At 37.8% G+C, this 27,585-nt stretch overlaps 1 protein-coding gene across 9 annotated transcripts; it reads left to right on the top strand.

The window, feature by feature from the left end:
- Positions 1-971: 971 nt before the first annotated feature.
- Positions 972-27,290, top strand: LOC127451413 (uncharacterized). Of its 9 annotated transcripts, none has more exons than XM_051716120.1 (10): positions 972-993; positions 10,424-10,510; positions 17,764-17,929; positions 18,010-18,039; positions 18,372-18,531; positions 18,641-18,814; positions 18,935-19,114; positions 23,568-23,669; positions 26,641-26,777; positions 27,080-27,290. In XM_051716120.1, exons 3-10 carry the CDS (start codon positions 17,789-17,791, stop codon positions 27,131-27,133), a joined length of 978 nt encoding a protein of 325 aa, XP_051572080.1. In that variant the 5' UTR covers positions 972-993; positions 10,424-10,510; positions 17,764-17,788; the 3' UTR covers positions 27,134-27,290. The 9 variants fall into 9 exon arrangements, with proteins under 9 accessions (XP_051572080.1, XP_051572085.1, XP_051572086.1 ...); XM_051716124.1 differs by lacking the exon at positions 972-993 and adding an exon at positions 13,002-13,240 and having other exon boundaries at positions 10,449-10,510; positions 17,811-17,929; XM_051716121.1 differs by lacking the exon at positions 972-993 and adding an exon at positions 13,002-13,240 and having other exon boundaries at positions 10,449-10,510.
- Positions 27,291-27,585: the final 295 nt, after the last annotated feature.

Raw genomic sequence — 27,585 nt, 5'->3', positions numbered from 1 at the left:
TTTAGCAGAACGTCCAGGCTGCTCTTTTCCATACACTCAAAGTGAGCAGTAACTGACATTGTCATGCACTAAAAAGGACAAAAGTCACTATTAATATAGTCACTATAGACTATATTGACTATTTTGGTATGCTATATGTATGTCAAGTCATAAAGCCATACAATAGCTTTGTGTGAGGAACAGACCAATATGTCCAGACCATATGACAATAAGTCATTTTCAGTGAAAATCTTTCCTTGCCTATAGGTCCACCCAAACAGTGAATCCAAATCCTATCTGTGTCCCTGGATTTTGCATGCAACTTCAACAAACTAGATTATTCAGCATGGAAAACACCAGAGACAGAAGATATTTTTGCTATTTTTCAAGATGGAGGGTGATCAGATTATTTAGAAAGAGAAAATGTGAAGAGAAGTACTTTGTGTTATCTGTACATTTGCAAGATTGTGCTGTACAACAAACATGTGTATCATACCATTAATTTCATAATCGTCTTGCTGTTCATACGACTGGCATGACAAACATGCATTTATGAAAGTGGAAATTATTTGTTTGAAATTTGCAATGTTACTGCCTGAAAACATGCCAACCTGCCTAACAGGCCCATTTCTTTAGAACCATAAATATAAGGAACAATACAGTTAACATGTGGCCTATCCCACAGAAAGCAAACAGTGGAAGTCAGTGCAACATACAATCTTTCTTTTACAAAAACTTTTACTAATAGCTTTATAAATACTAGACTAGTAATGTAAGAACTTTCATATTACAAATCCTCTCTTTGTATTTAATCAATTAAAAGATAAAAAAATATATATATATTATACTCAAAATTATTCTTGAAGAATACTATAATCAAAAGAGAGAGGGAGACTCATGTTTTCCTTTCATTTCCATGTACTGTATGGGTGTGGTAAGGGACAATTGCAATAATGCAATGAGAGATGAAAGTCTAAGATTTAAATTGGCTGTGTGGGAAACAGAAGCTGTCAGGTAAAGTAATTAAAATGTTAAATGAATGTATTTTGTGTTATGTTGAATATTTTTCAGTTCATGATGATAGTCTGGTAATTCTAGGCCTAGTTTTAATTTTCTGAACTAAATGGACTGTGGCTTATTGTATGTTTTTGTAACCAGTTTCCATAGTGAGTAGGCCTATTTAAGAATACTGACTATTGGGATACTCCTAATTGCAGCTTAGAATTCATACAGTGTTTGTATGTCAGTAGTAGTGGTCATACAATAAAAATGGTTATGGTCACAGCAATATCTCAGAGTGACATTAATTTAAATTATGACATGGTCATTGATTTAAGGTGAGCAATCACTTCTGGCAAAGAGATCTAACAAATAAAAGTGCAGAGACTTCATAAAGGAATAGTTCAGCTTTTGAACTAATTCTAGGTCTTCTTTTGACCTGTTTGCTCCGTTTGTAGGTAGTTTGAGCTTGAATTTAACATAGAATTACTGCTTTTGAGAATGGCCCATAGAACTGGCAAAATGTTGATCTGCTTGAATCCTTGTACTATTTTTTTTTTTTTAAAGCCTACATTAGAGAAATGTATTGAATTAATGAGACTGTCAAGAGTTTACAATTCAAATATCATTGTGAGATAAAATGATAATGACAGTGAGATGGATAACACGCAAATTATGGAAAAGACTGGAATGATTTTAAAATATTAAAAATACTGTTTGAACAATAGTGCAAACATTAGAATGTATAGGATAACATACATCTTAAAATTAATTACACAAGTTGGACATGTTTTAAGAACATAAAGGTTTTCAATCTGTACTGATCCTGGGCCCATTGAAAAAAGCATCCTGAAAATGGAGTACTCGGGTTTATGCTGCCAAATTATTTAAAAAGCTTCATGCACTCACTGGATAGACAGTGGTAATTCATCTCCTTTTTTTTAAATGTTCTTGACTTGTTTATGTTTCTACCTGGAATGTGGTAAAAAAATTGCTTGCGGTTTGAAATTCAGTCTCAGTTTATTGCTTCAGTTATATGAATGCAGAACCTTCTATTTTGCGGTTGCATTTTGAGCTTTTTAGATAACATCTAGAAAGAAAAGCATGTGCTATGCAAAATTGTGATAATATCAAAGATGCAATGAGTTTCAGTTTTCTGTAATTAGTGCGACTTGTATTGTGTGATGTTGCCAGAAGCAGTGTTTTAAAACCCAGAAAGTCAGGTTAGACGGGGGAGTGTTGTAACACATTTTTGTGTGCCATCTAAAATTTTGATACAATATTCCCATATTTTTCTCTGCAATTGTCACACATCATTTTGAACATTTTAATTAAAATATGTTAAATATATAGAAAGCATTTCAGTTAAGTTGGTATACAAATATAGAAATGCAAAAAACATAGGCTAACAAGTCTTGTATAGGCCAATGTGGCAACTTGTGGTGGTGGGGGCATGGTCGAGTGCCAGCTTTTGAAAGGAGAGTGAGATTGGGAGATGAGAAGGGTAAGGATCATCATCTGTCAATGTCATTGCTGTGAGAGTTGGAGACTGATTTAAGGGTGAGCCAGATGCCAGTGAGGGAGAGAGAGCTACACACATGCGCCCAGAGACTGTGTTGTGTCATGTTCCGCTGAAAAGCGAATTTTGAGTTGGAATCTCCGTCTACTGCTTCCTCCTTTCACCTCTTTACAAACCTGTTACACAAATTTAGGCCTAATCTTTATTATGCTTCTGTCTCTGACAAAGCGCTATTAATGGCTTTTGATTGAGTTTGTGGTCTTTCTTTGGCTTGCACTGTTCACTGAACTGTTGTTAAATTTATCTTTTAACTGGTATAATTAATCATCTGTAGCAGTAATCTGTATGTATAAACTAAATTTCCAAATGAAATAAATATAAAATAAATAGTTCTTTATGAACCTAGCTTGGGGAAAAAATCTTTAGCATTAAAAGTATGCTGTAAGGCAAAATCTCATCATAAAAGTGTACTTACAGAAAAAAGAAAATAGAGGAAAATGCAAAAGCACATTTGAAATCTTTGGAAGACATATTGAAGGAAAATCATTTAAATGTGACAGATATCAGATAGCAGAAAACATGGCAAACGTAAGAGAACTGTGATGCTTTAAACCAGAAAAGTTAAACCTGTGGCCGGCCAAAAGGTTGTTCATTGCCCGGCAACAAAATATTAACCCTTGTGTTGTGTTTGTTTTGTGCTGCCCTCAAAAAAAAAAAAAAAAAAAAAACAAAACTATTTTTTAGTAATTATGACAGTTTCTGTACTCCGTATTGGAACATATATGAGCTTAAACTAGGCCAGTGGGGGGCACTTCCTGCAGAAAAATAATAATAATTATGTAACAAATGAATAACCACTTGCTTGATCTGAACAAAATAGGTGTCGTTTTAAAGCCTAGAATCTGGACTTTTCAATTTGAAATGTATTCCACTACAGAATACAGAATAAATGCTATAAAATGTAATTTGTAACGTATTCCGTTAGATTACTCAAGGTCAGTAACGTATTCTAAATACTTTAGATTACTTCTTCAGCACTGGTAGATTTTTTCACTTGTTTTGACTATAAAAACTCTGCCAGTACAGTAAGACAAAATACACATGTTAAAAATACATTCTCTGAAAAACCTAAATATCTTATGCAGTGTTGTTTCTAAAACAAGATAAATCAAACTGAACTTGTTTTAAGGATTTTTAGATATTTTTACAGGAAAACAATACAAAAATTATGATCAAGAATACGATTTTTGCCCTAATATCAAAGGTCTTACTAGAAAAAAAGAAATTATGATCTAACGTGAATTTTCTTGATAAAAAAATATGATCGTGCCCGGTAACATGTGAATGTAAAATGGCTAGAAATAGCATTTTAGCTTATCGTAAAAGGGAAAATTTACACAAGGTTTATTTCTATTTCTTCTGCTCCAAACTTACTTCAAACGTACTTCTCTGTCTGCTCGTATGAATGTAACACATCATAAGAAAGTGTTTCACCGCTGTTCAAATGCACTTTGGATCGCATCAATTATATGTATAAATGTTTTCCATCTGAAAGGACTAAATATTAAATGAAACAAATGACAATAAAATGCAAAGTAATCTCTTCAGTAATCAAAATACTTTTTGAATGTAACTGTATTCTAATTACCAATGATTTAAACTGTAACTGTAGTGGAATACAGTTACTTATATTTTGTATTTTAAATACGTAATCCAGTTACATGTATTCCGTTACTCCCCAACACTGTATGTATGTGTATATATATATATATCAGAATCAGAATCAGAATCAGCTTTATTGCCAAGTATGCTTACACATACAAGGAATTTGTCTTGGTGACAGAAGCTTCCAGTGTACAACAATACAAAAACAATACAAAAACAGCAAGACATAGATAAAAATAAAAAATAATTATACACATACATACAGACACACACATACATACATACACACATACACATGGGTAGTGCAAATCTAATACAATCTGTTATGTACAGTGCAAATTTTATTTTTTATTTTTTTTTCAGAGGAATGAAATGGCAGAAGAGGTTGGATGTGTTGGATAAATATAAGAAAGATTAAACTGTGTATTGCACATAGTTATTGCTCAATGGGGCAATTTAACTGTTCATGAGATTGATACAGTGCATCCGGAAAGTATTCACAGCGCTTCACTTTTTCCGCATTTTATTATGTTACAGCCTTATTCCAAAATGGATTAAATTCATTATTTTCCTCAAAATTCTACAAACAACACCCCATAATGACAACATGAAAGAAGTTAGTTTGAAATCTTTGCAAATTTATTAAAAATAAAAAATGAAAAGAATCACATTCATAAGTATTCACAGCCTTTGCCATGACACTCAAAATTGTGCTCAGGTGCATCCTGTTTCCACTGATCATCCTTGAGATGTTTCTACAACTTGATTGGAGTCCACCTGTGGTAAATTCAGTTGATTGGACATGATTTGGAAAGGTACACACCTGTCTATATAAGGTCCCACAGTTAACAGTGCATGTCAGACCACAAACCAAACCATGAAGTCCAAGGAATTGTTTGTAGACCTCTGAGACAGGATTGTATCGAGGCACAGATCTGGGGAAGGGTACAGAAACATTTCTGCAGCATTGAAGGTCCCAGTGAGCACAGTGGCATCCATCTTCTGTAAATGGAAGAAGTTTGGAACCACCAGGACTCTTCCTAGAGCTGGCCGCCTGGCCAAACTGAGCGATTGGGGGAGAAGGGCCTTACTGACTAAGGTGACCAAGAACCCGATGGTCACTCTGACAGAGCTCCAGCATTTCCCTGTGGAGAGAAGAGAACCTTCCAGAAGAACAACTATCTCTGCAGCACTCCACCAATCAGGCATGTATAGTAAAGTGGCCAGACGGAAGCCACTCCTCAGTAAAAGGCACATGACAGCCTGCCTGGAGTTTGCCAAAAGGCACCTGAAGGACTCTCAGACCATGAGAAACTAAGATTGAACTCTTTGGCCTGAATGGCAAATGTCATGTCTGGAGGAAACCAGGCACCGCTCATCACCTGGCCAATACCATCCCTACAGTGAAGCATGGTGGTGGCAGCATCATGCTGTGGGGATGTTTTTCAGGGGCAGGAACCGGGAGACTAGTCAGGATCGAGGGAAAGATGAATGCAGCAATGTACAGAGACATCCTTGATGAAAACCTGCTCCAGAGCGCTCTGGGGCGAAGGTTCATTTTCCAAAAGGACAACGACCCTAAGCACACAGCCAAGATAACAAAGGAGTGGCTCCGGGACAACTCTGTGAATGTCCTTGAGTGGCCCAGCCAGAGCCCAGACTTGAACACGAATGAACATCTCTGGAGAGATCTGAAAATGGCTGTGCACCGAAGCTCCCCATCCAACCTGATGGAGCTTGAGAGGTCCTGCAAAGAAGAATGGGAGAAACTGTCCAAAAATAGGTGTGCCAAGTTTGTAGCATCATACTCAAGGACTTGAGGCTGTAATTGGTGCCAAAGGTGCTTCAACAAAGTATTGAGCAAAGGCTGTGAATACTTATGTACATGTGATTTTCTTTTTTTATTTGTAATAAATTTGCAAGATTTCAAGAACTTCTTTCACGTTGTCATTATGGGGTATTGTTTGTAGAATTGAGGAAAATAATGAATTTAATCCATTTTGGAATAAGGCTGTAACATAACAAAATGTGGAAAAAGTGAAGCGCTGTGAATACTTTCCGGATGCACTGTAGCCTGAGGGGAAAAAACTGTTCCTGTGCCTGACGGTTCTGGCGCTCAGAGCTCTGAAGCGTCGGCCAGAAGGCAACAGTTCAAAAAGAGTTTTTTTTTTTTTTTTTTTTTTTTACTGAAGCAAAAAAGTTATCACCCATGTGGAAAAACTAACTGCCACCTTAAACTTAATAGCTGGTTGTGCCACGTTTAGCAGAAACAAATGCAACCAAATGCTTCCGATAACTGGAGATCAGTCTTTCACAACGCTGTGGTGGAATTTTGGCCCACTCTTCTTTGCAGAACTGCTTCGGTTCAGCCACATTGGAGGGTTTTCGAGCATGAACTGCCACTGAGTGTGTTAAGTTCCTGCCACAGCATCTCAATCGAGTTCAAGTCAGGGCTTTGACTAGGCCACTCCAAAACTTAAATTTTGCTTCTTTTGAGCCACTCAGAGGTGGACTTACTACTTACTACTGCTTTGGATCATTGTCTTGCTGCATAATCCAGTTGCGCTTGAGATTCAAATCACAGACTGATGACCGGATGTTCTCCTTTAGTATTTTCTGGTAAAGAGCAGAATTCATGTTTCCCTCAATTATTACAAGTAACCCTGAATCAGCAAAGCATCCCCACACCATCACACTACCACCACCATGCTTGCCATGCATACCATATGTATGATGTTCTTTTTGTGGAATTCTGTGTTTGATTTACGCCAGATGTAACGGGACCCCTGTCTTCTAATCTGTTCCACTTTTGACTCATCAGTCCACAGAACATTCTTCCAAAAGGTTTGAGGATCATCAAGGTGTGTTTTGGCAAAATTCAAACGAGACATTACGTTCTTCTGGGTTAGTAGTGTTTTTTGCCTCGCCACTCTTCCATGGATGCCATTTTTGGCCAGTGTCTTTCTGATAGTGGAGTCATGAACAGTGAACTTTATTTATGCGAGAGAGGCCTGCAGTTCCTTGGATGCTGTCCTTGTCTTTTTTGTGACTTCCTGGATGAGTCGTCGCTGTGATCTTGGAGGAATTTTGGAAGGTCGGCCATTTCAGGGAAGGTTCACTACTGTGCCAAGTTTTCTCCATTTGGAGATAATGGCTCTCACTGTGGTTCTTTGGAGTCCCAGACTGATGTATTTCAGTCACCTTTTTCCTCATCATTTCTGGAATTTCTTTCGACCTTGGCATAGTGTGCTACTGGGTGAGAACTTTTAGCCAACTTCATGCTGTTGAAAAGTTCTATTTAGGTGTTGATTTGATTGAAGAGGGTGGGCAGTAATCAGGCCTGGGTGTATCTAGTCCAGCTTTTTAATTTTTGAAACAGTTTAGTGTGAGATATACACAAAAACAGAAGAAATCAGGATGGGGGCAAATACTTTTTCAGAGCACTGTAGCTGATCCTACCAATTCTTAAATAACGCATTTTAATTTGCTGACAAATTATAACTGTTTCATTCTCATTATTTGCAAATTATTATCACAACAATTATATTCAGAGTTGGTAAACCATCAAAAAGATTATATAGCCATGTGTTATATACCATTGGGAAGGTCTCAATTTGTAGAATGCAATGAGCAAATTTGTTTCACTTAGAGGCCAAACTGCAGTGAGTTGTAGTGTAGGAAATTCCCACAGACACACGTAAATATAATAAACAGAAGTGTCTTTTTGTAACATTATTCCTTATTACTTCCTGAAACATATGTTTAACATAAACATTGATCTATTGTAACAGTTGACTGTCCCGATTCAAACGAGCCCAAATTCAACATAAAATGTTCAGTAGATCTTGAAATATTCCTCAAAGAGTGTACATGGAAAGAAGATGCACAAAAGGACGCTCAACACACATTGTGTTTTTTTTGCTTAAAAAAACACACTAAACAATGTTTTTCTGAAAATGTAAAAATGCAGAAAGTATTTTGTGAGGGTTAGGTTTAGGGGTAGTGTTAGGGGATAGAATCTATAGTTCGTACAGTATAAAAATCATTATACGGTCTTCTTGTCCTCATAATGATAGCCCCATCAACATGTGTGTGTGTGTGTGTGTGTGTGTGTGTGTTGGCGCGTGTGTTCCCGAGGTCTTTGTGTGTACAAACACACATCCACATATGTGTTTATCAAAAGGATAGAGATGTTCCTGAATACTTAATATTTCTTAATATTGCCTGCGTGAGACAATGGAAACAATGTCATATGCTAGGCTTTGAACATGCTAAATTTTTTCGGACAACACAAAGGACCAGGATGCAATGTCACATGGGAGGGATTCTGGTATTAGTAAATAACATTTCCCAAATAAATAATATTATATTCAAAATGAAAATACTGTCTGTTTACTTTCCAGCAACAATAAAAACACGCAGCTTTGATTTATGTATTCTTTGAATTGAACAAAGAGGTCAGAGTGTGAAGTTTCAATCTTCTATTGGTCACGCGTCCTCTCGTCATCCAGATTCGCCGTTCAGAATTCACCAAGCTTGAACTTTTTTATGCAGTGTCATACGTAATGTCTTTTCATGAGGTTGGGTTTCTAGTCTGCAGCGTTTGGAAGATCCTACACAAAAGAGGATGCTTCTGAAAGTTTGGATAAAAAAACTGTAATCAGATCTAAGGGGTGCTAGGGTGGGTTTTGACCGAATGAACCCTAAACCTAATGAAAATAATCAAATTAAAGAGTACTATTTCAGTCCTTCGTGATTTTCAAGAACACATTGTCTTCCAGGGGCAGAAGAATGCAAAAAAAAAAAAAAAACTGCATGAGTAGCCTTCTCCTTACACATACATTACTCAGTTTAATTTTAAATTTAACAGTAAGCATTATTCATTAAGTAAATATCCTCCCTAATTAATGAGTAAATTTTATCTAAATATTCTACAATCTTTTCTTCATCACCAATACAGTAGCACCCTATCCCTCTCACTTACAGAGGTGGAATTTGAATGGCAAATTAGCCTTTGTAATCAAAAACTTTGTCAACATAAAGTACAATCATAACTGTGTGTCTTTAGCCATGCATCTCATATACATTACAGTATTACACGTAAACTGACAAGATGTTGTCGATATCCATGCCAATAAGTGCCATTATTAGATTGCTTTAGCTTTACAAAGAATACAAATTTGGTTTTAGATGCCGTTCAAACTGAGCATTGGTGTAATATTTTATTGTGCTATTGAGTGCAGACTATGACCTTACAGACCTCAAAAGGAGATTTTGATTTTGTGCATACAACAAAACCATATAGCGACTACAGGCTGCCAATCTCCAAAAAGGGCATAAAAGCACCATTAAAGTATCCAAGCCTACCTACTATCCATACAATAGTTTTGTGTGAGAAACAGAAAGAATTAAAAAACATTATTCACCAAAAATCCCCACCTCTGATGCAGCTCTCAAATCCTATTTGTATATTTAAATTTGACACCATGCCATATATCACAAGACATACAAGAACCAATTCTGTTTGCCGTCATTCAGGTCAAACCTAGTCAAGTCAAGTCATTTTTATTTGTATAGCGCTTTTCACAACACACATCGTTTCAAAGCAGCTTTACAGAAAATCATGCATTAAGAGAAAATGTAACTGTAAACCTAGTGTGATGTGTACAATATTTGAAAGAGAACAAGCACAGACACAGTGGGAATGAAAGACATGTCCTTACAGGTCCAGAAAGGGTGTGAAATGGTAACCGAGCTGCTACATAGAGCTGAGCCTGACCCTGCAATACAGGCCAGGATGAGGCTGATGTGGCACTGGAGCATTAACAATTGCAAAGGAGGATGTTGTGCAAAAGATACAACACACATGCCTTAAAACATTAATTCTTCTATACAGATCTTAGCTGCAGCAAGCCAGCGATCTTATTTTGTTACTTTAATTTCCTTCCAGTATGACCTGGTGTGAGGATGTGGCATGAGAAGCAGGCATTTGTAAGACCAGGACCAATTAGTCTGTATTTTGCATGTGAAGATCTAAGATTCAAATACATTACATTATAAACACACTAACCAGTACAGCCATCACTATAATGCAAGTAACAAACGGGAGTCCACTCCACACTCATTATTTCTGTATGATTTGCATTATTTGAACCATAAGAACCTTCAAGTCAGATGTTCACATTACATGTACACTAATAATGTAAAATTGTGATTGGAAGAGAGGTTGTTCAGTTTCTCTTGGCTTCTTTTCATATATAGGTGTGGTCTAGAGACATTTGCAATAAAACACTGAACCAGGAAGATCAGAGATCAGCATTGGCTGTGTGGGGAAACAGAAATTGTCAGGTATGTTATGTATTTTGTATCCTTGAAGACAATATTATACCATAATATTTATGTTATGATCATCACACTAGACATAGCTTTAATCTGTTGGAGTAAGTTATATTTGTCCTGTTTACACCTGGTGTTTACATGTATCTCGGGTGATCAATTCACAAGCGGTGAGCCCAAACAGATTGCTGTTTACACGTGGAATTTAAATAATAGTAACCACAAAATGAAAATTCTGTCATTATTTACTAGCCCTCATGTTGTTCCAAACCCAAGTTATTGTATGACTTCAGAATACTTGGAATATAGCACATGAGTCATATTAACCTTTTGTTTTGTTTTTGTTTTCTATTTGAGTCCTTTTTGGAACTTGACAGCCCCTGGTCACTGTATGCTTTTATAGTATTGAAAAGAGCATTGTAATATTCTTATTTTTTGTTTTGTTCCACAGACAAAAGAAAGACTTTCAAACTATTATTATTATTATTATTATTATTTTGGGGGGGTGAATGTGTCTCAAATCCATCTCAAAGAGGATGATGAGCAATAGCATATATATATATATATATATATATATATATATATATATATATATATATATATATATTAAAGTTGCATGTCATATAAATGTTGATAAGTACCAAACAAACATCAGATGACAATAAACAAGGGATATTAAAAATAAATAAAACAATGTGGTAAATATAAATGAATAAAAATCAATTATTAGACATTCAAAATCTCTACATATTTTTTTCCAGTCTTTAAACATTTCTCTAAATAAACTATTCAGCTTTATTCAAGGCTTTACTCTAAATATATATTGTTAGTAAGGCTAATCAAGCTGGCCCTGTCAATGCAGAGACTAAAAAGGTCTATATCAGGGACGTGCCGTCCATATAAGCAAGGTTAGCAGTGCTTACCTAACAAAAGGGTGAAAAGAAAAATGACACTATGAAATATTTAAATATAATTATTAATATAAACTGCTGTTTCATTCAAATTCGTCATCTTTCATCTCAGTTGAGCAGCACAGACATTTATTCATTTATTCGCTTTAGCGCCACTCTCAGGTATAAGCACTTTATGTAATGCTTTCTCCGATTCAGAAAATTGTTTACCGCCCTTTAATTCAACACTGTACGTTCATTCAAATTGAATCACGCCCGCAACAAATGGCCAAGGTAAGCTTACTTACCAAAATGAGTCCTCCTTCCTTCAGTCATGCTATCTGATAGGCTAGATTTGATTTTTCTTAACTAATTTAAGTTCACGTAACTAATGTTTTATTAAGCGCTAAAATGGATATAGTGTAAGCATCGACGACCTCTGCGGATTTGGCAAAGTTCATTTCAATTAAAAATCGAGAAAGAGAGGCTATCAAAATTTCAACAGCGCAGTCTCTGTTTAAAAATATATATATTAAGGAATGTAGACTGCCGTGTCTACATTACATTTGCCTTGTGCATTCAGGTTAAGATTGTTGTCTTTGGTGGTCAGATTAGTTCATCTCTGCTGTCCATTCCAGTGGCTTTGAACTGTGGGAAGAGTGAGGTGTGAGGCCTATGATCATAGGTGGATTAACCATATTGGCAATTGGGCAAGTGCCCAGGGGCACCAAGACTTCAGGGGAACCAACTTAATCACCAATAAAAAATTCCAATACAATACATTTAGGTAAGCACTGTTTCTTCAAGACTTGAGTCACACATCTGTGCCGAGTGGGCGTGATGTGCAACCATTACAGCATGAAAATTTGATTCTTGGGCAGAGCGCCAAAAAGCAATGAGGTAATGGACAAGCGGCAGCAACTAAGTGGCAGTGCCAAATGAAAATTAAAAAAAGATAAAGAAAGAATACATTAAGCCAATTTACAAAACATTTCTTTACTCATGCCACCACCGAGCATGAGCAGCCAGGGGGATCCACTGAAGTCAAAATAGATAGCAGCACTAATGATGGCACAAATGTTAGCTCTGTTAAACAATCAAGCAGCGACAGTGATGACACCTCTGAGCAGAGAAGCAGCAATGCACCTGATGAGCCTCAGCAACAGCAACCAGAGGAGACAGTCAACCAACGGCTAGACTCGAGCTCCACCCAGGCGAAGGATGATGGAACCGAGCATCAGTACATTGTTCCTGCTGATCTGGCTTTATGGGGGCCCATTACGGAGCAAGTGAGGGAAGAGGCTATACAACATGGGCCTGCGGCCTATCAGAACCGGGCTGCCAAATATCCAGCATCTATACAAGACTGTGGAATCGGGGGAAGAACACAACTAATTATTACATTTGCGTCTCCAAAACAAAGAAATTGTGCCTAGGCAATGGCTACTTTACTCCCCGTCAACTGGTTTAGTTTATTGTTATGCATGCAAACTTTTGTCATTGCAAATTCATGCATTCATTAACGGCTTCTGTGACTGGAAACATTCCGAGAGGATATCCAACCACGAAAAGAGTGCTGATCACTGACACCACATGCTTGCTTTATTAAACAGATCGAAACACCTATCTACAGTGGATGCTTCGCTTGACCAGCAGATAGCGGCGGAACAAAACTATTGGAAGGAGGTCTTGAGGCGTGTAGTAGCTGTTGTCAAGTTTTTGGGAGAGAGGGGGATTCCATTTCAAAGGCATGACAACATACTAGGATCACCACTGGGTTTGCTTGAACTGATAGCTGAGTTTAACCCCTTTTTACAAGAACATATCAAAAAGCATGGACAGAAGGATAAAGGTAAACCCTCTTACTTGTCCTCTGGAATCTGTGAAGAGTTTATCTTATTAATGGGCGATAAAACTATTACAAATATTTCTCTGTAATTGTAGATTCAACACTAGATCTATCGCACGTAGACCAGCTGACATTTATTTTTAGATTCATCAGTGCTGAGGGCAAAGTATTTGAGAGATTCCTTAGATTTGAGCCCCTCCATAGCCACACGTGTTTAAGTCTAGCAGAATGTGTACTAAAAATGGTGCGAGACTTGTGGTTGGACTTGTCAAATTGCCGTGGACAAAGCTATGATAATGCAAGCAATATGTCCTGTAAATATAACGGACTTCAAGCGCACCTGAAAATGCAAAACCCTTTAATTCACTACATGCCCTGTGCCGGTCATTCTTTGAATCTTGTTGGTGTCAACAGCATAAATGACTGCTGTGAGGAGGTCACGTCCTTTTTTTTATCTATTACAATCACTTTATACCTTCTGCAGTGCATCTACTCAATGCTGGAATAGGATATTTCATGATAATGACATTCACATTAGTTTGACTCTTAAATCTCACAAGATGGAGCTCTCGGGCTGACTCCACCAAAACTCTCCATGAAAACTACAATGCAATTAGAGAAGCACTTGCAAAAATTGCCAAACATTGTGATGACAAGGCAGACACAAGACGTGACGCTGCTGCACTCGTTGGCAAGCTGAATAAGATGGAAAAAGCTGATGACTATACTGTGGGACAGGGTGCTAAGCAGATTTAAGGCAACAAGCGTTCATCTGCAAAAAAGCGACATGGACTTAGCAACTGCTGTTGGCCTTTTGCAGTCATTAAACACTTATGTTGGCATACTTCGAGAGCAGTTTGCTGAGGTAGAAGGATCCGCTCATGCTATCAGTGTCACTCAGTCTTATCAATATGACGTTTGGCGCATAAGAAAGAGAAAGCGTTTTGTGGACGAGCCTCTGATGACAATGAAGTTACATTTACTGATTGGGGTGAGAGATTTAAGGTCAAGGCATATTATGTCATCATGGACAGGCTCAGATCATGCCTATCCAAACAGATTGATGCATACAGAGAGGTCTATGATCTTTTGGATGTTCTATTCTACAGAAAGTGATTTGCACATAAGAGCTGATAAACTCTCAACTACATATCCAGAAGACCATTCAGTTCAGACTTTTTAGCAAAGACAAGACCTCATCTGCAGAGCTGCTGCAAAATTTTGATCGTAATGGACTTAAGACAACATTTCCTAATGTTTTTGTTGTACTGAGACTATTTCTAACCTTGCTGAACTGTGAAGGAGAGAGGTCTTTTTCTACTCTAAAACAAGAGAAAAATGAACTTAGGACAACAGTGGCACAGAAACGTCTTTCTGCACTTTCCCTGCTTGCCACTGAATCTGAGCTGGTTAGGGGCTTAGATTTTGAAGACATCATATGCCAGTTTGCATGGTCAAAATCCAGAAAGATCCATTGTAAGGTGTTTGAGTATTTGTGCATAATATCATTGCCAACGTTTGTGATATAAAGTTTTGTTAGTGTTTTTTTCAGTACATCTAAACAAGCACCGTAACAACACACCAGTGGGCAGGTGCCCGTTAACATCTACTGATGACAGATGTTGTTTAAAAAATATTTGATAACAGAGAGTTCTATGACCTTTTGGTGTTCTATTCTACAAAGACTATAAAGTGTCATGTTGATTTTGGCAGTTTCATTAAAGTTTAATTGCAGGGTGGTTGGGGGTGGGGCACTTGTGCGGCTGTTGCCCAGGGGCACCATGAAGTCTTAATCCACCTCTGCCTATGATGTCGAAACTATTAAAGGTGGAGTGTGTAATTTTAATCCAATACATTTTGTCAAATTCCACGAATATCTCTTCACAATCCGCTAGCTGTCCATTCTGTGTGCGCACAGCCCTGGCTCTGTAAATGGGAACATAAACAAAGTGGATCGGACCAATCCACACAACACTGTTGCGATCACACAGCATTGGCAATGGGCGTGCATGAATTGAAGGGGGGGGTGGGTGGAGCTTCTGAAAGAGCACTGAAGGGAGGGGTGTTATTGTTTGGCTGTTGAGATCAAATATCTAAGGAATCGCTTACCTGAAATGGCGTGGATGAGTCTTAGGGGCATTGGAAAAGGTTGTTTGAAAACATACTTTATTTTTGTAATTCCGTTTGGTGCCACTAGTTACCCAGAAATGACACGCTCCACCTTTAACTGGCAATCTTTTTTTTTTCTCTATGTCAAAACAAGCTCTTCTGGCACTATGGTTCATTGTATGATTTAATGGACATAAACATGCTCGGCTCAATATATGACAATCTTTAATTTGTGTGATATGAGCAATATTACTGTCCTGAATTAAAAAACAGATTGGTCGCCACTGTGACAATTGTTTTCATTGACTGGTGCGTTCTAAGGCAACAGTATACATCAATAATATTTCCACAACATTACACTCACCCGTATAAAGTGTAATTGCATGTTGGTTAAGGTGGTCTTTTTAGCAGGGCAAGTATGCAAATTGAAATCTGCAATTTTTACTTAATGGACACTTTTTTGTGCTGATCACCTAGGCTGTAAATAGCATGCCACTAGTCGCTCTAGAACAGCAGGAAAATGATGACATGGCAATTCTAATTGCCTAATTGCACCACAAGAATGCATACAGCACCAAGCCCCTCATTACTGACTGACCTATCTGAACTGTCGCTGTCCATTGACAGAGTGCTGATTGCTAGTGAGCAAAAGCAGGATCCCTCCCTTTCTCGCTGCAGGTTTTATGCTGTGACAAAGGAAGAAATTGTGCGTAGCCTAAACCAGTTGGTTATTTTTGGGGAAATTAATGCGTAAATGGTATTAATGCGTAATGGACTCCGACAGTGTCACATGATTTTGGTAGTTTATCAGTTGGTATAGTGCTGAAAATGTTTTGCAAATAAGAGTTGAGTTTAGCTAGATAATTTCGCTGGTCATTTGAGCATTACCAAAACCTATTATCGCAATTTACGCCATTTTGTTTGGTTTTGTGTCAAATCTGATGTTACATAATATTGCATATCATGTCACATGTGTCAGCTGGTCCTGAATCGTCCTCCACGTAACGCGTGACCTTACCAACGAGCTTACATCATCCCTCTCATGAGCTCATGTCACAGAGATGTACCGAAGCGAACATTTGTAGTTAAAAGTATATAAGTATTGTTTTGTTTCTAAAAATAGTCAACCGTTTTGGTTCAGAAGAACTTTATTTGTCGACTGGAGTCGCGTGGATTATTTTGATGCACCCTAAATATGCATTTTGGACCGACAAAAAATGGAGGACATTCACTTGCATTGTTTAGAGGAGGAGGCCTGAAATGAAATCCTAAAAGTCTTAAATTCTGTTTTGATGAAGAAAGAAACTCAGATACATCTTGAATGGCCTAAGGGTGAGTAAATTTTCATTTTTGGGTGAACTATTCCTTTAATGATGCAAGTTATCGGGACATTTTAACAAGAACAAGTACATGAGTAAAGTATCTAACCTGATGCCAATCCTTTAATAAATGCATCATTCTTTCGGCGTGGTGCTTCATCATAGGAAATAAGGAGTATTCCAAACTCCTGTTGAACTCTGCCACTGAGAACCCACTAGTGGAGATGATGCACTGTGAGTAGTGGCTGTACGTGATAGCGACATCCAGTGTCCAGAATATGAATTTCATATACTTTCTCCATAGCAGGCCTAATTCTGTTCTGTTTCTAAAATATCTCGTGGGCCGCAACAGAGCAGTCGGAGGGCCGCAGATGGCCCGCGGGCCAGACTTTAAATGCTTCTCTAAATGCCTCCCATAGCAGTGTGGCAGGTGTCTGAATGTTCACAAACAGTAGGCTATACCGTTGCTCGGCTGTTTTGAACTTCTTTTTACCCCTGAATGAAGAATGAAAATAACTTCTCTGGAAGTATATCAGGGCCTTGATGGTGTTGAACATCCTGTATGTTTTTTTTTGTTTTTTGTTTTTTTTTTAAGTTCCGAAAACATTAATTGAACTACAGCACAATTGCAAAGAAGGCGTAGGCTCTTTAAGTCGCTTTTCAACATTTCAGAGTTTATGTTGGTTCCAGCTCTTTGCCCGTTGTTGTATACAAAGATCACAATCCTTTGATATTTCTGTACAGAATGTGTAATTCTACATAACCCCTAACCAACTGTACAGGTATAGCAACAACAGCAAATTATTGTTATCTGTGTGAACACCCCTCGATCCATCACATGGCATTTACAGCTCAGGGGATTAGCTCCAAAAGAAATTCTGTAAATAAGTACCCCCAAAACAAAGATAACAGCATCCATGCTCCGACCAAGCATTAAGATGAATAAGTATGCTAATTCATAGCTCACTTTTTAGACGGCACATGGTGTAACACTGTAGCTCATGCTTCACTTCATATAGGTCAATGCATTTTGCAATGGTAAAGCAAGTCATGTGAAAGAGCTTTTTTAAATATTAACAATCTGTTCTGTTTTAGCAGAGGTAAATACACAATCTACAACACTATGGACTTGGATTTTTTCACAGATGAGCAGTTGTTTGACTTTTTCTGTGAAAACAAGACAAACCTAACTACAATTAAAGACCCACTGATGCTTCTCCGCCACCTCAAGGACAATAAAGTCATTACAGAAAGGCTTTATGAAGTAAGCTGGGTTTTAAAATAATATCAAGCATAGTAGTTATATATATGAGAACATGAGAAAAGTAACAATTGCATCTACAGGCCAGTCTCATAAAGGAAACATCACTTGAGGTAATTTTAGCTATACACTAAGCAAATTCCACCAGCTATTGTTTCATGGCAATAAAGAACCTAAAGAACAATGTAATGAGGACTAATCTCATGTCCATAAAACTCTGTTCCAGAAAAGTATCAGCACTTATTTTATCATATCATTTCAGTGTTGAAAAATCAACACTTACTATTTACCAGTCACTTGTGATTAAATAATATATTGATTTGTAGTGTAACATTTAAATGTATTTCACTGAGGTTCTAAGGTTAAGTCTCATTTGTAGTGTTTATATGTGTCTAACCCTCCACCCTGCTGTTTATTTGTTGTTCTACCTCTCTTGAATTAGCAGAAACTTCTTGAGAACACTGATGAGTGTATCTACGAAGTGTTGGAGTCTATCCAAAAAAATGGAATGAAGCATGTTAGAAGGTTTTGGAATTGTGTGAATCAGAACCATATCTTACTCAGATACCGCCTGCTCTCCAAACTGACTGAAGAGCTGAGGAATTGTGAGAAAATTATCTATCTGTCTGTCTGTCTGTCTATCTATCTATCACTTAATATATTGAGGTTGTGGACCTTGCTGTTTTTTTCTTTTTTTTTTTTTTTATTGCCTAGCGCTTGAGAGACATTCTTTGAGAAACACTGTAGAGCGATCAAAGCAACAAGAGGCTGGAAAAAAAAGAGAGATTAAAAAATGGAGGACAGAGAGCAACTGTGCAAGTAACCAAGCTGGACCATCATCACAAAGCAATAACAGCCAGAGGAAGACATCTGAACATGTGAAGAGAGGTGAGTTCATTGGAGAATTGAGGATATCTATCTACTAATCTGTCTGTGTGTCGTCGGTCTGTCTTTATAATGACACTGAAGTCTGGAAACTTGCTGCTTTATTTTAAAAAAATTCCACAGCTCTTGATAGTAATTTGTTGGGGAAGAATAAGAATGGAGAGAGATCAAAGGAACAAAATGCTGGAAAAGACAGATATTTAAAAAAAAGGAGAACAGAGAGCAACTGTGAGAGTAACCAAGCTGGACCATCAACACAAAGCACTTACAGCCAGACGAAGACAACTGAACATGTGGAGAGAGGTGAGTTCTCTCAGCAGACTAGGGAAGACCGAGGACAATTTTAACAAACCCATTTAAAAATAAGCTTTATGACACTTATTCAGCACAAGACAAGCTCAGTAAAGGTTAGAAACAGTATTGCCCTTTCCCAAATGGCACCCTAGGTTCCACTTACAAAAATCGAGAGTTCATGGCAAACTTGCCGCAAATTCGCCACTGATAATTTTCACATGCAAATGAGCTTTACGGAAAACTTGCAGCAAATTGTCCTTTGTTTCCAAAGGTTTGCCAGAGGTTCACCACTACCAGTGAAGAGATACAAAAGTCTGGCAAACATTTGCGGTGAATCAAAAGCTCATTTGCATGTGAAAATAACAAGCGGCAAATTTGCGGCTAGTTTAGATTTTTTGTAAAGGGTCAAGCAGTTGTGGTCCACAGGTGCAGATTGATGGGGCACCAGTTAGCAATTCCATGAGGGTGCCTGTGTTATAAAAGTGCTGGTTCAGACTTTATTCAGCTGACTCATTTTTATTCATTCACTCACTCACACACACACATATTCAGTCATGCCAAAACATTATGAACACTCACAGGTGAAGCAAATAACTTTGATCATCTCCTAACAAGGACTCATGTCAAGGTCTGGGTAGATTAGATTGTAAGCAAACAATCAGTTCTCAGAGCCAACGTGTCGAATGCAGGAGAAATGGGCAGGAGTAAAGACCTGAGCGACTTTGACAAGGGGCAAATTGTTATGGCCAGATGACTGAGTCAGAGCATTTCTAAAATGGCAAGGCTTGTTAAGTGCTCCCAGTCAGCAGTGGTGAGTACCTACTGACATTGGTATGAGGAGGTACAAACCACAAACCGACGACAGGGTTTTGGGCGGCCAAGGCTCATCGATGCGTGAGGCAACGAAGGCTATCCTGTCTGGTCTGAACCAACAGAAGGTCTACTGTGGCACAAGTCACAGAAAATTTTAATGATGGTTACGGGAGGAATGTGTCACAACACACAGTGCATCGCACCCTGCTGCGTATGGGGCTGTGTAGCCGCAGAACGGTCAGAGTGCCCATGATGACCCCTGTCCTCCGTAGTTATAACCTATACTATGTGTCAAAATGTCAAATTGATTGATTTATGACATGTGAATTTAGGCATACCCAAATTATCTGCATGAAAACACATGTACACCAAATGGTAATTTGTTTTTTACTACTGCTTAAAGTAAACTCTTTTTAGATTGACTACCGATTAATACACATGTATAAATATCATTAAAAGTTTTTAGTAGGAAATAGCTATTACCTAATACCAAAGAAACAATTTAACCACTTACAGAAGTAAAGAACATATGGTGAGAATTGAAAAACATTGTCTGTTCAGCTTGCTTTTTGCAACGAAAAGAAGAAGAAATAGTTACATCAGTTGTAGCTGTTTTTTAATTAGACTATTATTGATTGTTTTCGTTTATTTTTAGTAGGTGATTGTGTGTGAAGAAACACAGACATGAAATTTACAATATTAACCCCGATATACAGTACAAAAGATTCATCGAGTGAACTAATTCTTGGATGTATATTTTGTTAAAAACTCTTTTAGAACTGAAACCGATGTTGGTAGATTTGATAGTATAACCTATGTTTGAATAATTTAAAAGGACTGTCAACCATACCATACCGTTTGTTTTTGTTTTGCTGTTCAAGTATCCAGGATGTCACTTCAGAAAGGATCAAATCAAAGATTTTAAAACACAAAATTCCTAAACACAGCAAAGCATTTGGCCCAAACACGTGAAATCACATTTCACAAAATCCACATCTTCATGAAGAAACTTTGTAAAGCTAACATTTTGTTTATGTTACCGCAAAAGTCAGTTCCTCTCTCATTTCAACAGGTCCTCTTGTTCACTCTTCTAGGGGTTTTAGGAGTGTCTTCTGTGTTTTAACTATGGCATCTTAAACCATTATTTAAACAACAAATTCAGGATGTAGGTAGTGATGTAGGTGTGAAAAGCATACCAGGATGGAACAGTGGTGAGAGGTAAGACATCATTAACATAAACACACCATAAACAGTCATTGACATCCGACGACCGGCCAATACATCCCAGGAAGAACATGTCCAAACATGTTCTTTAACATGTCCGTACTATCTTCTACCTGTCAATCACGGGTGACAGGGGGGTCATAAATCACATGTCATAAATCAATCAATTTGACATTTTGACACATGGTATAGGTTATAACTACTCACCTACAATGGGCACGCGAGTGTCGGAACTGGACCTTGGAGCAGTGGAAGAAGGTCACCTGGTCCGATGAGTCCCGTTTTCTTTTACATCACATGGACGGCCATGCACGTGTGCGCTGTTTACCTGGGGAAGTGATGAAACCAGGATGCACTGTGGGAAGACGACAAGCCGGAGGAGGGAGTGTGATGCTCTGGGCAATGTTCTGCTGGCAAACCCTGGGTCCAACCATTCATGTGGATGTCAATTTGACATGCCATCCACCTAAACATCATTGTAGACCAGGTACAACCATTCATGGCAATGGTATTCTCTGATGGCAGGATAATGCACCCTGTCACACTGCACACATGTTCGGTAATGGTTTGAGGAACATGATGAAGAGTTCAAGGTGTTTCCTTTGCCTCCAAATTCCCCAGATCTCAATCCGATTGAGCATCTATGGGATGTGCTGGACCAACAAGTCTGATCCACGGTGGCTCCACCTTGCAACTTACAGGACTTGAAGGATCTGCTGCTAATCTCTTGGTGCCAGATACCACAGGACACCTTCAGGGGTCTTGTAGAGTCCATGCCTCAGTGGGTCGGCACTGTTTTGATGGCAAGCGGAGGACCAACAGCATATAGACAGACAGACAGACAGACAGACAGATAGATAGATAGATAGATAGATAGAAAATTAAAAACAATATTATAAGCAAAAGTCATGCCATTGACAAAGTAACTGTAATCACAACTGAATATCCTTTTTTTATTGAATAATTCCAAGCAACACCTATACACTGTACCTACAAAATGTTATCCACTACCTCTGAAATACAAAGCGCATATATAACAGCTACAATGACATGATCCAATTAATTTAAATATTAAGAGAAGCTGGATGGTTGCAGGCAGGTGCATTTAACACAGTCTAATGGACAGGAAAGAAAACACAAATCAGCAAGGGCGAGAAGGCGCTAGTGAGTATCCTTTTGAGCCCTAAAATGATAATGGGGCACAGTCTTTTAGACTTCACGTCACACATAAATAAGGGCCAAGAGACCGCAAGTCCAGGTCAAGGGTGCCACCAGGGAAAGGGCACTGTAAGGGGAGGAGTCTGACAATCTGTAGAAAAATGATTGGGAGAAATGGTAATGTCACTGTGACGGCTTTAGGAGAATAGCCAGTCACCTCTTTGATCAAGTATTATACCAAGATGGCCACCAAGTGAAGTGATTTGCCTTAAACTTGGTCTTAGGTAAAGTTGTCTCTCTGGCTGTGAAAAAGAACTGTTATCATTTCACTTTGATTTTAGGTTATAAATGTGATTTTCCGGAGCACTTTTTCCTTTTTTTTTTTCTACATTTACAGTTGATTCTAACTCAGTACCTACAGTACCAGGATTTTACCTACCATGATTTTCTTATTGCTATGAGGTCAGGAGCGATTGTAACACTTGTTATGAAATTCACACACTATTGCACTTGTGTATATGGTTGTGTGACTATAAAAAGTGATTTGAAAAATAAAATAAAAATAGTATGACTTTTGAAACTTTAAATATATTATTTAATTAATGTATCAAGTTCTGTTCAATTTGACTGTTCTTGACTTATAAGCTGATCAACTGATTTAACCAGTAATTATTTAACTACATTTAAATCATTATAATTGCTTTAAATGCACGTTATTCCTGACAGCTTAAAGAATTGTTACCAGATAAAGTGAAAAACTATTTAGTAATAGTAATACGTGTTATAGCAATAATATTATTACTTAAAGGTGTGCTCTTATTTGAGATAGAACAAGGGAAGTTGTAACATTCTTTAACACTCCTTGTATTAAATACAATATAAGTCTTTTTCAATGTAAATATTTTAATGATACAATTACTGTTTGCACATGTGTATACTTATTATACCAAAAGATTTTAAGTAGATTTATAGTAATTTATGAGTCTATGAAGGAAATATTTTTACAATTTTAACATTTTTGTGCCCAGTCTTCCTACACTATCACTAAATAATTAGCAATATACCAGACACACCTTTTCTCTTTAGTTTCTGTGATACAGAATATGTAAAGGACTTTGCCTGCTGAAAAAAAGATTTAGACACCTTGAATTACTTTTACTAAGATTATTTTTTTGTGTGTGGAATCTGTGTGACCTTTTCTCACTTGTTAAATAGACATTTAAACCAATGTACAACAATTTGGTAATTATATTTCTCTTCACCCAAGAGGGACAAAAGAATCTCTGGGACATGCCTGAACATAAGCATTGGCTTCCTGTCACATGTGGTGAGGAAAAGGCCTCTCTGAACAGAGATGCACTGTTTGAAAGTAAGTTTATCTCATTATGTTTTATTCTGTCCCAAGATACAGTAATGTAACAAAAGCGGATCCTCAAAAGGGTATAGAATGAAAACAAAAAAATGCTAAAGGGATAGTTCATCCAAGAATGAAAAGCCTGTCATCATTTACTCAACCTTGTGTTGTTCCAACCCCGTACCGCTGTCTTTTTTCCATTTAACACGAGCCGCATGCAGCCCTCAAGCCATCTTTTGCGGCCTGCATTATGATTTCATTATCAAAGATATATTCATCAATAGCCTATCAAATGTGTATGTATTTAGGTGTGCATTTTTAAGAGGATCTATGGTAGTTCTCTGTATTGCTGAATTACAGCATAGTTCATGAGGGAAATAAACTGCAAAAGAATGTAACTAATGAAATAAACAACAAAGAATATTTGAGCATAGCTGATGTTACATGAGAGTGGCGGTCAATCTGGGAATGCATTAATAGAAGCATTATGTGCTCATATGCGTGGTCTGTCAAACATGCGCGCTGTCAATGTCACAATGGAGATAAATGCTCGTTAAAATAACAGTCACAACAAGAAAAAGTAATAATTTATCCTGCAATAACGGCACTGAGATGCCTTCTCACAAATGGCATTTTTTATGGATCACAAAAACCACATACACTTCTTGGCCAAAAAAAAGTATTTAAATAAGCAGATACTTAAGAGCCTATGATTGGATAATTATTGCAGTGATTAATATGTTTCAGCTGGCAACAATTATTTTAACCCAAACAGATGCAGTGTGTAGCTTCTCATTTCTTAGGGGCCGTTTACACGACAACGTTTTCAACAAAAAACTGAAAACTTTGTATGCGTTTTGGCTGTTCGTATACACGACAACGGCGTTTTGGGGCCTGAAAATGCAAACTTTTGAAAACGGGTTTCAAAGTGCACGTTTTTGAAAATGATGCCGTTATCGTCTCCGTGCAAACATACAAAAACGCAAATTTGTGAAAACGATGACATCATGCGTATTACGTGTTCAGTCTATTGGCATGCGCGCGAGTACTTCAAAACAACGCGTGTGACATTCAAAACTACAATGGCGGACTACAGGACTGTTTTTGTGCTGCTAAAGATTTTGAGTTTATTGATGCTTCTCCAGCAAAGTGTAGATTTACTGCATCACTACTACGACCAGCGATCGCCATCTTCATTGTTTTGTATTCAACACTCTGTGGAAGAATGCATATGTGCGCAGGCGCGTAGTGTTTCTTTACAAAGTGACATCGCTAACTACTGGCCTGGCATGCATAATACAGCGTTTTTGTCGTTTTCGCGGATCCGTGTGAACGGGGATCGTTTTGACAACGTTGTCGTCTGTACGCGAAACTTTTCAAAAATGCAAAGGAAAAACTTTTCCGTTTTTAGTACATCGTTGTCGTGTAAATGTATCCTTAAACAACCATGTTGGAAGACGTATCCCGTGGTCATGGAAAAGATGTTACTGCGTTTCAGAAGGGCAAATTATTGGCCTGCATCAAGCAAAGAAAACAACTAAAAAGATTGCTGAAATCACTGTGTAACAGTATAAGGATGGGCATGGAGGAGGCGGGAACTGGCTGAACAGTGAACATAAAGTTTTATTGCAAAACTCAACATAAAATAAACATAAACAAACACACACACATGTAGCGTGGCCGCGTACGTCTCTCCCTCGAGCTGGTGCCTCCGGCTCCCCTTTATCTCGCTCTCCCGCTGATCAGCTGATTCAACGCCGGCCTTGCACCATCACGGCCCGGCCATGCCCTCCTCCTTGTCACACACTGGAATTGGGTTATGAAATGTCCAACACATTATTCAAACCTGGAAGTATAGTGGTGAACCATCAGCTTCGTGGAAAAAATGTGGTTGGGAAAAAACAAATCATGAATGACCGTGATCGGAGATCACTAAAACGTTTGGTGAAGTCACATCGTAAAAAAATCAACAGTAGAAGTCGCGGCTATATTTAATAATGAAAGTAAGAGCATTTACACACGCACAATGTGACAAGAACTTACAGGATTGGGACTAAACAGTTGTGTAGCCACAAGAAAGCCACTTGTTAGTGAGGCTATTCGGACGAATTTGCTTAGGAGCATAAAGATTGGATTGTGGAGCAATGGAAAAAGGTCATGCGGTCTGATGAGCCCAGATTTACCCTATTTCAAAGTGATGGGGAAGAAGGGACGCGCATGAAGCGATGCATCCATCATGCATAGTACCCACTGTACAAGCCTCTGAAAGCAGTGTTATGATCTGGGCTTGTTTCAGTTGGTCAGGTCTAGGCTCAGCAACGTTATGTGGCAAAAAAATGAAGTCAGCTGACTTCCTGAATGTACTGAATGACCAGATTATCCCATTAATGGATTTTCCTTCCCTGAGGGCATGGGCATATTCCAGGATGTCAATGCGAAGAATTGTGAAAGAGTGGTTTAGGGAGCATGAGAAATAATTTTCACACATGAATTGGCCACCACAGCATCCTGACCTTAACCCCATTGAAAGTCTCTGGGATGTGCTGGAGAAGACTTTATGGAGTGGTTTGACTCTCCTGTCATTAGTACAAGATCTCAGCCAAAAATTAATGCAGCTCTGGATGGAAATAAATGTTGTGACGTTGCATAAGTTTGTCGAAACAATGCAGAGACAAATGTGCACCGTAGTGAAAGCTAAAGGCAGTCCAACTAAATATTAAAGTATGTGACTTTGTGAGACACAGACAACTGTAAGCCATTTAAAGGATAATTTCCTCAAAAACTGTAAACACTATATCTCTGTGGCACTAATAAAAATATAGAAAAATGTACTCAATTTATGGCATGTTTGGGACGGGACTATCTGCTTTTTCATTCATCAGCAGAGGAGGGCATTGTTTACTTTTGCAATTCCGTTTGCAATTACACACTTCAGCTTTATACATGCGCAATAGTTTTTACCTCAAAATTCAACCTCCCTCTGCAGGAAAGCGGGAATGCATTAAACATCGTGGAATATTAATCACCCCGTATGTATTCGAGAGGCTGGGTGGGAAAGGATCATGCAAGAACTGGAAGACCAGCATATTATGCCAAGGCATAACCCTCAATAATCTAATAGAGGTGAGAACAGGGCTAGTTGGTGCTGATAATGTGCTTTAAAGAGTTCTATACAATATCTTATACATATCTACAGTAACTTTATCTTGTTTGGCAAATGACTGTAGTTTACCACCTATAAAGAAGCATAAAAGCAGCTTCTGCTGTGCTGATAAAGAATACTTAGTTCTGTCCTTTTAAGAAATTATTGCATTGTTTTTATCCATATATTGTAGCAACATTAAGTCTCATTGGCTTTTTCTTTGAGAAACAACAACAACAAACTGTTCATATCACCTTTTTTGTGGTTCCTTTTTTCTTTTTAGAGGGGTGAATTGAAGATACCACACTGTGAGGGAAAGTTTACTCTTCGTAAATGATGACCTTCCATAACACTGTCATCCATAATTTATTCAGCATTTCCAAAGCTTCAACATTTTGACCTATGCATGTTAATAATAAATTTGTGACTGTTTTTTTAAAAAAAAGCCAGAAGTATTCTTATACATACATAATAAAGGTATCTGTTTTAAATCATGCTATGTAAAGAAATGTTTATAAGCACTGTATGTCAGTGCAGAGTGTGTGGTCATAACTTTTAAAACCCTCCACAACGGAGAGCAGTCTCAGCAGTATCTTCATGATCTTTCCTCATCATTCTTTAAATTAAAACTAAAACTCACCTATTACAGTATAGTGTTATCATGCCAATTGTGGTCAATGACTCACTAGCTACACCTACTGTATCTTATTTTCCATCTGTGGTAAGTTTGCAAAAAGTCAGTTATTAGTTAAAGGAATAGTTCACCCAAAAATGGAAATTCTCTCATCA

Source organism: Myxocyprinus asiaticus, chromosome 14 (genome assembly GCF_019703515.2).
Source record: "Myxocyprinus asiaticus isolate MX2 ecotype Aquarium Trade chromosome 14, UBuf_Myxa_2, whole genome shotgun sequence".
Lineage (NCBI taxonomy): Eukaryota > Metazoa > Chordata > Actinopteri > Cypriniformes > Catostomidae > Myxocyprinus > Myxocyprinus asiaticus.
This window is presented reverse-complemented; position numbering and strand designations above follow the sequence as displayed.